General features: G+C 39.4%; 1 protein-coding gene across 1 annotated transcript in view; it reads left to right on the top strand.

The window, feature by feature from the left end:
• The window catches only part of LOC107038151 (E3 ubiquitin-protein ligase RNF220), a 125,308-nt gene that overhangs the window by 9,552 nt on the left and 99,269 nt on the right, over positions 1–16,487 (top strand). Inside the window, exon 4 of the mRNA XM_015257102.1 lies at positions 11,472–11,609. Within this exon, the coding sequence (XP_015112588.1) occupies positions 11,472–11,609 (138 nt within the window). The remainder of the gene's footprint in view (positions 1–11,471; positions 11,610–16,487) is intronic.

Genomic DNA, 16,487 nt, shown 5'->3' with positions numbered 1-16,487 from the left:
CTTGACGTGAGGACATTCGTGGACATTTGTGATCATTTACCGGTGCGAAAGTGGGATGTTAAGAGTGGTAGGTGGGTAGGTGGGGTTCACCGCTTGAAGCCCTTGTTCAGGGCATTGATGTTCCTCTTTTTGATAGTAAATCAGTGGAGAGAGATGCTGGGATTTTCCTGCGTCGCATTAGACTGATTTATATCGTGTAGTTGCTGTACTATGGAAATTGCCCAGTTTTTTATACTTGGGAGGACTGGTTGGAATAGTCAGGTCTGCCTTTTTTTATTATTCAGGGGTGAGGGGGGAATATTATGGTGTTATTGTCATAAAACCATAACAGGCTGGGTATTATCGGCGGCTCAAGCCTGCGGAATTGGTCAGATGTTTTTCGACGGCCACTGCGGGTCTTCTTCTCCCCCTCCTGCTAGCTTTCGTCACTGTATTTCCGCTCCGGGGTGACAGACCATAAGGCCTCGGAAGTGGACATCTGAACACGGGATTTGGCGCAACTACTGATGTTCCAATTTTCTAAATGGACGATTGTTCTGAAAAAAATGACGAAGAAATTGCGGGAAAAGGGGGCGCACATCCAAGTCGATTTTTCTAGACACTTGAACACAATGGTCAGGGCCCCGTTAAGTGTCACTGGTGATACTAACGACAAAAGCTCTTTCATAATCTCGAATGAAACAGCTTCTTCATCCCGGATGTCGTTACAAACCCATGGGCTATTTACAAAAGAAGTGGAAGACACTCGGAGACCTTTTCCCTTTTGGAAAGTCAGAGGCTCAAGTCTCTCTTCAAGAGTAAGACGTCTTCAACCTTTAGCCCTTTTGGAGCGTGCGGCGCTTTGGAGATATTTACGAGATGGAAACTTCGCAGCGTAGTTGTACGGGTCCTGGGCGTTGAGTGAAAAATGGCCCTGTCGACAATTAACTGAAATCATCACCGGCTTTAGACATTCACTTTGTCACTGTCTTCGAGATTTTCCGAGGGATTTGAAACAACCGTTTCACTAATTTTCCAATTTCTATTTATATCCTTTTTCCAGTGAGGTTTCATTCCCGGTGATTACTCCTTTGCGTGTTTATCTGAAATGCCGTTTTCCGAGCTCAAAAGATTCTCTTTGACACGCAGTCCGTAATCTGGCTGAGGTAACTCAATCAACCAATTAGGAGGATTTTTAATCTTGTCCCTTCGTTGACACTCTTCGTACGTTTTACCTCTTGCATCCGTTGGAAACCTCTGGTCACGAATCACCGGAAAAATAAATTCATCTACACGCCCAGTTGAATTAAATCGTTGATTACAAATTTTCCTCCCCTTTTTTTATTCAACTGGTTTCTGCAGTTTTCTCAGCATTTTTTTTTCTCCACTGCTAACTCAACCGAATCGATAAATTACCAGTGCCCGGTCCTCCGTCAGTGTCGAGACGCCTTTGTGCCTTCTCCAACGAATTATTTCTACATGTGTTTGTCCCAATGCGATTGTGTATATATGCGTCTGTGTGGCGTTTCCACGGTTGCACTGGATTTTTCAAACGAATTTAGATCCCTCCTCACTCGAATGGCCTCACGTTCGATTTAACTCCTGATCTTTTCAACATTCACACTCGTAAAATTCGTGTGAGGAAAGAGAGGGAGGACTTTTTTTTACGTATTTTGTTTACACTCACAGTATCCCACGCATTCTCCACCTTTTCTTACTCGAGGTACGAGTAAAAAGAAGCTTCTTTTATATTACACACCCTCCTTTACTCCGGCCATACTCTGTTTTCTTTCACTTTTTGTTTTTCTCACATTTGACAATTATTCGGTAATTTATCAACGAGTTCGCACACAATGGAGTAGTAGAGAGGGATTCAACTCTCCGCCTACATAAGCGGTGTTCTTTACGAATGTATTCAGCAAGAAGGGGCTTCACCCCAATTGAAAATATAAAAAAGCTCCACTTTAGATGCTGGAAAATCGAGTATATTTTATGCAAGAATTTCTTGAGGAGGAAAACCTTACGATCTTTCCCAAAATCATCATCAACCAATCGATTCAAAATACCCAGATCACCCGGTAGTGTTCGCAAGTCTCCTGAGACAACTCTGCACTGGTAGCCAATGGCGGAAAGAATAAGCGAACGAAATACAAAAACAAAAGTATCTCATTGTGTGTTAATACGTTTGGCGATGGCTCCCCCTTTCACCATCTCCTGCGCGCTCTCGTCTCCACGTTCCTGCACTTCGCACACGTGCGTGTGCACAAACTCTCCTCATCCAAACTCGAATCCTCTCCCCCAAATTCGTTTATTTTCCGCTCTCCTTTGCCACCGCAAAATGCCGAGGCAAATCGCTGAAGGCTTAAAGAAGGAAAAAAAAAATGAACAGCTGTAGGCAAAAAAATTACGAAGAAAATTCTCGCGTCAATTTTCACCAGCTTAGGGGCGGCGCACCTTGAACGTAACTCGTTGAAAGTAGTATAGGTACATAGCCTATACGCATAAGCCCACATATTGGATCATATCGTATCTTCTCACACCCCATGAATAATGCATCTCGAAAATTCTCCACCTCCGTATCGACGTGCAGACCGTATCCCTTCTTCAACCTCCCGAATATTTTTCATCTCTCTCATCTGCTTCTGGTTTATCCCTTTTACCTCATTCGGAAACCGCAGCTTTTTCTGTCCTCCTCTTCCTACCGTGTAATAAACGGTTTCTCGCGCCGCGCCTACAGATCTCCACTTTTTTTTTTCAACTCTCACCTCACCCTCGCCCCCTTTTTCTCGCATCCCATCTGAGATTCAACTCGCGCCCTCAAGCCCGATCGGCCCGTTTCGAGATCCTCTTACGAATTAAATGAAGATGATTACAAGAAAATATTGAATTTATCATCGCAAAATTAATCTCATCCTCAATCAAAATTGAATTAATAAATCTTGATGTGTCATGTGAGGCCAGTGGACTAGGTAGAGCGACGGATGGGAAGGGTCATCCTCACGGCGAAGGGAGAAAATACATGGAAAAAAGGGCAATGAAGGGACGCGGGGGTGGGAGAGTGGTTGAGGGGTGAAAAGCGGTTGCTTAAATTAATTACAAGGAAAAGATCCGACCCCCAGCAGTCGACTCTCGAGGACCAGAGAGATACTTCACCGGCGGAGGTCGGGTGGGGTGGGGGTGCGGGGGGGAGTGCCTTTCTGAGGCACTTCACCCTCTGTGCCGCTGCCGGTAAAGTATTCAGGACGGGGGTGGCTCGTTAGGAGCAAAGAAGTCGAGTAGAAGGAGGTTTCAAAAAAGGAGGGAAAAATCCTCGGCCGGAGAAAAATTCCAAGGTGTATGTCTAGGGAAGATTTAAGTAGTCTGGCTTGAGCGTTCGATCTGGAAAATGGTTTTCACCTCCCTCTCCCCCTGCTCTTCCTCTGCCCTCTGCCCTTGTCTCTCACGCAAACATATTTCAAACCCCTACATATAAGATGCGGGGAAACAAGCTTACGGCGCCTATTGGTGGAAGGAAGGAGATGTTTGTCCTCTGTAATACCGGTTGTAATCCTCCGCATAAGCGACATAAGTCTCGATGACTGGTTTCGGGTATATCACAGCTATAACTCCAACTTTTCCCCCTTTACGTTCGATTTCGAGAAGTACTAGAATCCCTCCAGCAATCTCCACGATCCTCAAGCACTCCAGGCCCGAAGCACTTCTCTCTTTCGCCAAGAAAATCCAAGAGTTCGGTGGAGCTTGGCTTCTCGCTACTGAACATCCTCACGATTATCGTAAATGTATTGCTTTAATTATATCGAAATACTTGAAAATGTTGACCGGAATTATCGTGTGTAAAGTTTTCTCACGCTCCTGGGCTCTGTTGAGACAATGAGGACATTCATTCGACGTCGTGTGGTACATTCTATGGCCCCCTGTTTAAGACTTAATCGTTTGCCAGTGGAATGCCCAATCGTTGAGTTTATTTGGGATATTTACGTTAAACTCTCCCTTTTTATCTGCACACTTGTCGTCAACCGAAGAGTATCTGCATTATTCTCCATTCTGGTCATCGATAATTCCGGATTTTTTTCAGCGAAAAGAGCCAATTCGTTGTACTTGTGTAAGCAAACTCGTCGGTATATGGGAGAAAATCGAAGCACTCGATACTGGATGAGAGGATCCGGACGCGAAACCACACTTGTTCAAGGCTACTTTGGTGATGCAAAACAATATAGGTGATCTATAGTTATACAAAGATGGGAGAGTGAGGAGACGGTATAGCCTGTTACCCTGGTCTGTATGAAATATCAACCACCAGTGAAACTCGAACGGCCTGAGAAAAATCGCCTCGATCGATCATCACTGTGCTCTCAATTTGGGGGATCACGTGAGGTGCATCATGTTGTAAAAATTGATTCTACACAGTCAGGAATTTATTCATTTTTTTACAAATTATTGTTTATCAAATTCCGATGATTGAAATTTTGTTGACATGGTTGGAATTCTTTGCGGATTTTTTCATTTTAAAAAATACCAAAGCTACATTTGAGAACGCTTGGGTTGGATTGATGATAATTTCGGTATTAATACAAATAATCAAGCTCTCAATATCAAATAATTACTATTTATCATTACAAAGTAAATCATTCGATTAATAGGAACGAACATACATTATTTTCACATTCACGGATATCAATATTGACTGGTTCACATTTAAAGTTTGGTTGCAGTCTGAAAACAGGGGCAATTTGTGTTGCGGATATTTACATTAGTTGTGAAACATTGAGAGATATTGGAAAATATTGTTTGTATAAGGCGGATAGATGCTCTTTTAGAATATTGGAGAAATAGCAATAATGTTAATGAAATTCGAAAAGACGTGTCAATTAATGGTTTATTTTATTCTTCTGGGGCAAAATTTTGGTCTACCCATTCTGGTGTTATGTTATTATGTTCGGATGTTCTACTGAATGAGAACTATTGTTGTAGCATCACTATTTATTCGTTTGTATCGTCCATTAGACAGCCTGAAGGAGTTGAAATAATTGTCGAAACGTTGCATCTTTTACAATTCAATCAATGTTTGTGTTATTTCTCCTCGTTAATTAATTTAGGGTTCGCGTTCTAACATTGACTATGAATTATTGTACCAAATTGCATACAAGAGGATGTATAACTATAGATCACCTATATTCTTTAGTATCATAAGCACTACAGATAGTACCAGCGCTTTCATCAGATTTCTCTATCTTTCTGGACATTTCCAGGATGTTCTTAAGGGGAGACTACTATGAGTTTTAAAAGCCGTGGGTTATTGGAGTGAGACTTTTCATACGTTGAAGATCGATTATATAGATCTGAAAACGAATAATTAGTACAAAAAAATTTTTTCTTATTGTTCGTTTGCCCGAAAACGCTTAAAATGCTAAAAACAGTCCAGGGCCTCAAATTTTTGAGCTACAAAAGTTTTTTTTTTTCGGAAAAAAAATATTTTGCAAAAAGATCCGTGCAAAATTTTCTGAAAAATGTATGGAACAACAATTACGAGCCATTTTTTTGGAATTCGACTTCTACACAGCTGATTTCGGTTTTTTTCATATAAAAAAATTCACTATTTGTGTAAAAAAATGCAAAAAAAGCAAATTTAGCCATGTAAGAGGCGAATTAAAAAAAATAGCTCGTAATTGTTATTCCACATATTTTTACGAAAATTTTGAAAAAAAAATCCTTTGTAGCTCAAAAATTGGGGACCCTGGACTGTTTTTGGCATTTTAAGCATTGTCGGGCAAAAGAACAATAAAAAAAAATTTTTTTTTGCACTAATTATTCGTTTTTAGATCTATATATAATCGATCTTCAACGTATGAAAAGTCTCACTCCAATAACCCACGAATTTTAAAACTCGTAGTAGTCAGTAGTCTCCCCTTAAAATAATGGAAAGGTGAAAAAATAGTGTATTGTATTATAAGTGCGCAATGTTGTAGTTTTTCACACGCACGTGTAACACATACTATTTCTTGCGATAACTGCCGAGTTCGCACTTCGGGACGATAGAGGGTATAAAGTAGTTATCGTTGCGCACCAAGGAGGGGTACCGAGGGTAGACCTTTGTGACCCTACTGACCCTTCACGGTCATAAGGACCATAAGGGCCTCAGGGGCCACATAGGTTGCATGGGTCAAGAGGGTCGAAATTCCTCATTTGACATTCACTGCTGGAAATTTTTTGAAATTTCCAGCAGTGAATGTCACTCGATGGTTTTATTTAAATTTCCAACAGTGAAATGAACGTCATAGTAATTCTCATAAGAGTAACATTGCGTCGGATTTAGGGGAAAAATGGTTAGGAAATTTCAAGTTTTAGGTAGAATTTGCGGAAATTCACGAGTTTTCAGTGGGAGTGCGATGGAAATTTCAACAACTTGATTGAATTGTCAATGGAACATGAATATTCAGAAACGAAATGATATAAATTTTCAATTTTTCCCTGAATTTTCCTGATTTTTCGGAATTTTCAGGGAATAATTCAGTATTCAGTATTGGTTAGTTTTTAATGAATATTTGCGAACTTAAGGGAGATGCCAATTGTTTAAAAATAGCCTTGTTTGTAGAGCGAATTCAGTGCTACAATAAAAGTTGTAACGGATATTTCGCTATTTCTCTTAGATTCGGCAATATTCTTTGAAAACTCAGCGAACAGCTAAGTCGACATGAACCGGTTTACTGCTCCGTTTGCTCGTACACGAAATGTAAACGAAAAGTTTTTTCGTTTCAAGAACATTCTCGGATTTTCTAACATGGCAAATATTCAGAGATTTTTTGAAAATTATGTAAAATTCCCGAGGCTTCTGGAAAACTTTAGAAAAATTTCAGGTTTTTCAGAAAATTGGCAATCGTTTGCAGATAATTGAAAAAAAAATAGGATGTAAGGGGTTCATTTGTTAAAAGACTTATTGTATTTTCGTCAAATTCCTCGTAACGATCATTCTTTCCCACCACCCATTCAATCTGTTAACATGCGATCGCCGTAAGTGGTTATATTTGCACCGATCCGGTATCATATTCAACTTCCCAAGAAGATATTGAATGTCAGTATCTCACGACATGTACCAAGCCATATAACTCGACTGCAATTCAACCCAGTGAAGTCCAAGCAAAGTGTCTGAATTTTCCCATCCGATGGGTTTCTCGCCACCATTCCACCTATCCCCTGCCTGACGCAGAAATATCATCTGCATCATGAACATACCCAAAAGATAAAACTCACAAGCTCCATTTACAGAGTTATAAAACAGTGAAGCCAGGGGTGTTGTGATGGCATGTGAGGCTCTCCCAAAACGACGAAGCAAGGACTAACAGTCGAAAAGGAAGGCGTACCACAGGCTGGAGTCGAGACTCCAGGCAACGACAAAGTAGTATGAATAATTCAGGGTATCTCGATACGGTCAACTTGACCGAGAGAACTCCTTCCCCCCCGCCCCTCCCTCCATTTTTCGCCAAAGCACCAAGAGCGACGGATTCTCGTTCTACTCTCAATCGCCCAGAAACCTCTTCTGCAATTTTTACTTTTATTTATTCTCATTCGTAACTCGTGGACTGTTTCTCCAGCAACTGCTCCCAAGTATTTCTTCCTCTTTTATGCCTTTTATTTCCATACATGTACTCCTTGTCGGAGCGTGTCGCGCCCGTGAGATTAAGATCGCAAGGATTGACTGTCAGCTGCCAGTCTGCGCCCTCGTCCCCCCCTTATGTGTTCTCTCCTCCGCTCAAAATGCACTTCTTCCTTCCTCACTGGGACTTTCCATGTGCACTCCATCTACGGATAAGATGTATCTTACTGAATCGAGAAGCAAAAATGCTGGTTGTGCGCACACCAACGCGTGCTACCAAGAGCTTGATGCTCATGGAGATCACAGGTGGCCTCATTTTCATATTCACTGGCTCGTTCCTTTTTCAAACCCCTTCCTGAATTAATTACGATGTCTCATTTCTCAAGTGCACTTTTTCATGTCATTTCGAGATGTTCTCAACGATTTCTCAGGCTCGTGCGCAGTAGCTGGCCTCAGGGATTAGCTTCATTTGTATCCAAACTCCCACCAGTGTGTTAAAATGTATGGGGAGCACCTTTTCTATGGATTCCAAAGGTTTATCCCACCAATGGATTCTCGAAGCAGACACCCGGTATGCATGGCTCAGTTGCCTCTACCTTTTGGCTCTGGCCCTCTTCTCCCATGCGCATCTTTTGAGGTTCTCCTTGCCGCCTAATTGTATCGGGTGTCTTAATCAGCGTGTAAGCTACCGAGTCAAAGGCCGTGCCGAGTCAGTTCGTCTTGTCTGTTGAAAAAAAATGTACGGACGTTCTTTTTTCACCTTACCTTAGATCCTTTAACATTTTTTTCCTCCGTCTTCTTTCCGTCCCGGTGCTCTGCATCTCAAAGACGCAATTTAAAGAGAGTATGTTAAGCCCGTCAGGCATTACGAATTTTATCTACCTTGTAGAGGGTATTGGGGCTAACGATGTAACCTGTAAAGAGGTAATTATTCAATCAGCTTTTTCAATGGGGGACGGAATATTGATGGTTGGTAATAAGGGCACATGTCGGGAATGAAGTTGGAGGATTTTACTGTTTGATACAACGTGTGTCATACAGGGGTGTACTGAGAAAAGTAAAGTTTTTTGGTAAGTACGTGTTCACTTGTGTCAAGAAATTCATGGCTCGAAAATAGACAAGAGGAAAATATCTTACACTGTGAAAGAAATAACTTTCGTCAAGAAGTTTTGTACTTGTCCTGAAGACGAGAATAGTTTGTTCCTGCCAAAAAAGATTTCTTATACCTTTTGGTTTGATGTCTCAAATCAAGTCTAGTTGAATCGATTTATTGAATAGTGTTTAAGGTACTTTCTCAGTGAATTATACGTGGTGAAAATTTCGCAATGAACTGAAGACCTAAAATTTGGATCATATGTTGTTGAGCACATGTGAAAACGACATGTTCCCAAAATTTCAAGTATTTTTTCCACGCGAATTTTTGAGATATGCATCGACAAAGACTTAAAAAAGACAAAAATTGAATGTTTGACGATGGTTATCTTAAAACTTCACGTGGGAAAAATACTTGAAATTTTGCGGGTCCTCAACAACAGATGATCCAAATTTTAGGTCTTCAGTTCATTGTGAAATTTTCACCAAGTATAACTCACTGAGGAAGTACCTTAAGTATCAAGTAAAAAATATTTTTATGCAAAAACCACTTGACTTGGTTCTAGAAGTTGCTTCCTTGTTGTGAACAAATTGCCCCTCATCTTTCAGACAAGTACAAAATCTCTTGACGCAAGGTTTCATTTCTCAGTGTGAGATATTTTCTTCCTGTCAATTTTCGAGCGATGACTTTCTTGATCCAAGTAAAGAAGTGCTTCTCAAAAAACTTGTTTTCTCAGTGTGACAGAACGACGATGGTTCGTTAGCAATCAGAGTAGAATTGTCGTCTCCTAGAAAAGAAAGTAATCGGGAACAGCCGAAGAAGAATGTTCTGTTGAAGAACACGATGAGATTGAAGGTTTCAAGTGCCCCCATGGCCAGGGCAGAGGAATTCTATTCCAAATTAGATTGAAAAGACACCTTTTAGAAGTACTGATAACAATTGTACGGCTGCAATTTCCAGTACACTATTAGGAAATTTCTGTCATCTGCTGTTTCCACTGAAAATTCAAGGAATTTGCTCATTGAAAATTCAAAATTTTGTAGAAAAATCATTCTTGGATGTGTTAAACTTTGAAAAGAGCCATGACATTCACATGAGAGTCCATATGTGGCACACTGAGAGGAAAAATTAGCTGTGCTGAAGAACTATGTTCCGCGTGAGAATATTTGATGGAGTGGAACAGATTTACTTGGGAGCAGACATAATCGAAATTTTGAATTACAGTTGAATTCGGAATAAGTCAATTGTTAATATTACTCAAGAATTTTTTCATTTTAAAAATACCCATCAATTTAAATTTCAAGTTCCGAATTATTTTACCAATCATCAACTTAAATATTCAAATTCGGATTATTTTATCAATCAATAATTGAGAAATTGAATTACCAGTTACAATATTAGTTTTAAAATTTCAATTACGATAAATAAATCTAAATTACTATAAGGTGCAACTTCTCATAATATTACTAAAAGTAATGATTGATGCCAATCTATGCTTGGGAGAAATGCACCAACTTGATAGAAGGAAATTCAACCCTAGTCTGGTCACCCGACGGAAAAATGCGACTTTAGTCACCTTCGCGGGAGAGTGCCGCCGTGTTATTTAGGCTCCACCGTTGCCGAATCCACTCTACACTTCCCGGGCGCCTTTAGCGAGTTCCTAGCAACGTCGCGCAACAGGCAATTTCATTTAACACGGGAAAAAATTGTTCACCTGTTGGAAATCATTTTTTTTCTCCCAGAATTAAGGATACAATATTGAAACAAACTACTTACGAAATTACTACTACGAAAATTATCATATTTTGAACACTGTTAATCAACAAACGTTCAAACATTTGATAATCATGTTCTCAATTAATCTCAGTGAAATGCTCTTTCAGTCAAGGTTTGTTCTCCGTAAAATAGTGAAGAACGCCCCTCAGAAATGTTAAATCCGTTGATCAAAAAAACTAAATAAATTAGTCTAGAAATTACGCGTTGCTGTTGTCGAATGGAAAGAATTGTTCTCAAATCGGTGATAAAATTATTGATTTCAGGAAATTCAGTAGCGAAGTGGTGAAGCGGTTTAAGTCAATTTTGGCTATTGGCCAGTTTTCAATGAATATCTCGGAATCTAAGAGAGATAGCAAAATTTTTGTTATAACCTTTTTTGTCGAGCCAAGTGAGACCTACAACGAATGTGATTACGAAAATTTCGCTATCTCTCTTAGATTCGGAAATATTTTTCGAAAACTCAACTGGGAGATGAGTCGACTTAAACCGTTTTCCCACTTCGCTGAATTTTTTTCTGTGCAGTTTGTTGGATTCCATCAATATCTTTTGAAGTAGTCACATTTTTCATCTCAATCTCATAATCTGTCTATATTATCAGAATCTTTCCATCCACTGCTGCATATTAAAATCCTAGAATAACATATCAGGGTCAACCCTGCGACATTTAACGATTATCGATTACGAGATAAAAGGTCACCCTGTGCTTCAAAGGCACATGAAATTACAGAGGGGGAGTATGCCACGTGTCGGGCTGTACGCACTGCAGTGAAAAGCAATAAACTTCACTTTTCGACCTTGGTACATCAATTAAATATCAATGAGTCCAAAGTGCATGTTAATGGACTACCCAATATTGATCCCAACTTGTGCAATTCCATTATTTCATTAATTCTTATTGATAAAGTAACATCGAGGAAGTAAAAAATTCAGTGAATCTACTCTCCAAAGAGATGACGAAAATATTTGCTTCGTCGATGTCGGTAATTGAGTGATAATGACGATGACTGATGTTTGTTATGTGGGTGATTCTAGTGGGGCCTATGTTCGGGGGGCGATGCGGCGCAGAGGCGCTGGGTCTGGGCCTCGGGCTGTCGCTGGGCCCGGCCTACAGGTTCGCTCTGCCCCCGGGACTTGCTGCCAAGACCACCCGCTGCCTTGTTTTCGACCAAGGTAGGGCAACACCAGCCATCTTCATTATCGCTGTATTGTTAACACCAGTATTATTTCATTTATTCTCTTACACAATCCCTCACGTAACACGCATGCTTACCTCATACATGGAGTGAAAATTTTGTTAAAAATGAATTCAGTAGCAAAGTGGTAAAAGGAGAGGAGTCAATTTTTACTATTGACCAGTTTTCAATCAATATCTCGGAATCTAAGGGAGATAGCAAAATTTGTAAAATAACCTTTTTTGTGGAGTCGATTGAGTGCTACAACAAATGTAATTACGAAAATTTCGCTATCTCTCTTAGATCTGGAAATATTCCTCAAAACTCGACTGGGAGATAAGTCGACTTGTCTCCGTTTACCACTTCATTACTGAATTATATTATTTAGCATACAGATCAGATTTTATTCTCCGTCAGAGGAATTTTGTTCTGAAGATGAGGGAAATTATTGCGCCGTAATGATTTTTGCATGACACATACTAAATTTTACGTTTCGAACAGTTAATAATGAAAACTTGAAATGGGGTTGATAAATTTCAGAGGTACAGTAATTATCACCATGCTATTTCTTATGAAAATTGTAAGGGTAAAATTTACTAATTTTAATTCCGTAGCGAAGTGGTCAAACGTTTCAAGTCGATTTGGGCTATTGGCTAGTTTTCAATAATTATCTCGAAATCTAAGGAAGATAGTAAAAATTTTCTTATAACCGTTTTAGTAGCACTCAATTCACTCTACAAAAAAGGTTATTATGAAAATTTCACTATCTCCCTTAAATTCGGAAATATTTCTGGAAAACTCAACAAAAGACTAAAGTGATTTAAGGGTGCCAAGTGAATTTGGCGATGACCTTGAAAATTGACATTCACCAACAAAGTTATAATTTTTTAAATTAATAGTATTAGACAGACGGTGAACATCGGTGACAATTTTAAAATTTTAGAACTTATAGATATCGAGAAATTAAATAAACAAAATCAGTCTTATACATGGCCTCTTATGGAGTTTTGATTAAATTGAACGTCAACCCCCTAGGAACTCATGTTTCTAATTCTCCGTGTAGAATTTGTCTGAGGAATTTGTCTCCTCGCAAAAATTTCACCGAAGGGCAATTTCCAAAGGATTTTCCTTCACGTGTAAGTGTCAGACCTGTTCAAACCAAGTAAATCCGCGCCCTCCTCTCAAATATATAGCGTTAACATCACGTGGATGCACGATATACAATTAGTGTCATCACGCGGTAGCACCACCCAGGCTCATATACAGCAAAAACAATTGTACGGATTTATTCCGACAGGCGATGCTCCCATGTGTCTCGTTAACGAGTCGTCATACTTTGCATCTATGAACATGCATTGGTCGCTTCCGTCGTAATCAGATATCATTGCCGGCGTGCTTCCTAATGACTAAACTATTCTCATGCCCCTCTCCACTCGGTTCCTTTCATCCTCATGCAAGCGGGCATGAGTTATCTATTTTTATATATTGAAAACTGAGTCCCATTTGTTACGCGTAATGGATTTTGATTTTGGTCCGCTTGAGTACACCGTTATATTTTTGTCATACATTTTTTTTGTTGTACCTCGTACTCGTCAAATCGCGTGCTTCCAATATCCGGGAATACTTTCATCGCTTTTCAAAATGCCGTTTATCAGTATTCACTTCCGTATGACGGGTTCGGGTTTTTATATTTTCGCTTTTTTTTCCCACTGGTGAAATCGGTGATATTGTGTTTTTGTTATGCTTTAGGATTTAAACGTTTGTCCAATGGTAGTATTAATAATAATGAAATTAAAAATTGTTTCTATTACCAGTGATTCGGCAGCAGCACTGTAATCCATCACACGAATAACAAATTTTTCGGAGTTGTTTGTGCACTCGAAACCTTCAATATGAACATTCCAATTTTGTTCTGATATACATGATGAAATTATCGGAGAGTTTCGAATCAATTTGCGTCGACGCGTTTGCCACCGATATGTCACTCACATATTGAAATTGACTTTTTCAACATGCACAAATCGTATGTAAACCATTTTTCCAGCCATTTGAATCAATTGAGAGAGAAAAAGAGATTATATTTCGTATACAACAACAACACATTCACTGAGTAGAATAATCCCACCAATATTTCAAAAAACTCTTCACTTTTACTACCAAATTAATGTCTGAGCCGTGATAAAATTATGGGAACCGTAATTTTACGGTTACTTTATAGTGGCATGGTCATAAATACGTTTTGTACCTTCTATACAAGCCATGAAGGAGCATTCAAAAATTTTAACACTGACATAAGAAAGAAGGAGTTGTGAAATATTTCGGTATTGAATTTTTTGAGGAGGGGGTATTTAAATTACCAAAAGTAGACGGAGACGGCTTGCTGGGATAGGGTGATAGGGAGGGGGGGAGACAAGTTTGCAAAGTTTTTCAGACGATATCCGGTTAGGGGCAAGTGGATTTCGGCCTTTTCCCGAGGTAATAACGGACGAGACTAGAGGGTGCTTGGGAATTCTCGATATTTTAATAAAGAATATTACATGACGTTGGCTCACTTACTTAGTCACACTCAGTGATTACGATAAATTAACAGCCTTTTCACTTCATACCCCTGACAATCTCACCCAGAGACTACTCCAAGATTATCCGATCATGCAGAGAAAAAAGTTTCGGGTTTTCAGAATAAAGTCAGTGATTTTGAGAAATAGTTCTGGGAGGGACGGTCCTTAGAATAGCAATTTATCCACACATTTTTATATAAAATTGAGTACAATAATCTACGTGAAGAATGTTGTTACCAGAAGCGCAACATTTTTCTGAGGTAAAAACTTCTGTAAAAGGGATTCACGCAAAGAAAATCTCAATTTGAGACTTACGAGCTTCAATTGAGACTTTCGAATGTTCCAAGCCAAGACTTTCAAAAGTCTCAAATTGAGACTTTCAGAAAGATTAAATTAAGATTTTCAAATCTCAAATTAAAACTTGTAAATTTCTATTTGATCCTTTCAAACGTGTCAAGGTGAGACTCCCGGAAGTCTCAATTTAGAATCTTTGAAATTTCAAAATAAGGATTTTTTTCTGGGAACAACATTTTTGCTGGAGACAAGTTGTCAGTGCAAAACTAATCCCGCTCGTTGCGATACAACAAAACTTTCGAAAAACATCCGATAATTTTGAAGGTTTTGGGTAGCTGAATGAAAAAATTTTCTGTTAAAATAACTGAAGTTCTGGTATGGAATCTAGCTTTAACCCGTAAAAACGCTAAGCACCGCATTTCGGGAATATCCAATGAATTTTGAAGGTCCAGCGGTATTCAGAGGACAATTTCCTCAATTCTGATTTCGACCAATCAAAGTGAAGTATTCGGGATTGTGTAACACTTTTCGCCAGAATGTAAGGAAAATCTATCAAAAGAAGGGGAAGTCTCTGGAGGAAAACAATCAAAGCTAGGAAAAAATTTCCGAAAGCTAGAAAAAGATTTTCGTTCATTACCCACGGTAGCTTCATCAAATACTGTACTGAATTAATTGATTCATCAGAAGTCAATCAATTCCATGATTTTTCACCTCTAATCAAATCGGATGCCGCTCCCTTACGAATTACTCCTAAACTGTTCATAAAATCGCAATTGTTTTCTAATAGCGTGCAAAAATTTTTACTGAAAACTACAAACATTTTTCCCTACATCTCATTAGTATTGCATCAATCCTATGATTTAATAATCGACATGCTTGGCAACTGTCTCCAACTATTTCCCAAAAATTCCACCAATTCGATCCCTTCAATTAAACCCCTTTCACGAAACGAAATAGCGAACGTTTCGGGTTTTTCCACTAGAGCGAGCAAAAGAATTGAAATTATTAAATTGTTCACGACGCAATGATGCGAACATTTTTCTCCATGGATGAATCATCCTCCTGGATTCATATACCAGTAGGGCTTGTCGTTAAAAAACCTTCGAACACATTTTGTAACGGTAATAACGGACTGTTTGATTACAAGCCGCAAGGAGAGCAATAGACCTTAATAATTCACACACACTAATTATAGAATGTTCGCCATCCGGAGGTATTATCATTACTAGGAAAGACAATAACATCCCCCCCGCGGGTCAAAACTGGTCAGCGTTGATGGGCATTAAAAAGCCTAACAGTGACCATTAAAATTTCTTTGTACAAGGCAAAAGTGAGCAAGCGTTGAGAGTTGCGAGCGTCAAATATTTAACAGTCATTTTAATCTTTCCATTTTTTATATACCCAAGCGAAAAAGGAGTGAAAAATCTTCAGTCTCCAGTTTCTTGTCCCATCCCGCAGCATCCGTAGAATATTTAATTACTTTTTCCACCGGTCATAAATGTTAATTGCAGATGAAGTGGTAATAAGGGTAAGATCCAGATCGTCCTCGGTACTGTCTACAGTTTTAAAGTGAGATAGGAGAGGATGGATGAAGGGGTGGGGGTTGAATTTTGTGTGCCTTAATTCTCGAGTCCCCTTAATTTCTTACGGCACTCGACGAACGACCGGGACTCGTTATCCGCTCCAGAAAATCCTCCTCTTGTTATTTAATACAAACGGCAAATGCTACCAGTAAAAAAGAAAAAGAAAGGACACCCGGGGGAAAGTGAAATAAAAAGAGGACAATCTGCGCTTGGACGTCGTCACTCGATCAGTGAGAACGCCGAAACTTGACAGAAGATTTTCGGGGAAAATAGAATCCTCGGAGGGAAAAAGAAAAGGTAGTTGCGAGTTTCTATCAACTAAAGAGAAGAAAGAACGGAATTTAATTAAGTGAAATTACTGTCACACGGTGCGAGAAGGAGGTGCCTTGGTTTTCTCATGGTGGATATACAGAAAATTAGAGGAGGGCGGGGGGGGGGGCG

This window comes from Diachasma alloeum, unplaced genomic scaffold (assembly GCF_001412515.2).
Source record: "Diachasma alloeum isolate Michigan unplaced genomic scaffold, Dall2.0 Dall_scaffold_00176, whole genome shotgun sequence".
Classification (NCBI taxonomy): Eukaryota; Metazoa; Arthropoda; class Insecta; order Hymenoptera; family Braconidae; genus Diachasma; species Diachasma alloeum.
Note: the sequence above shows the minus strand (reverse complement) of the source record. Positions and strands in the feature narration are given on the sequence as shown.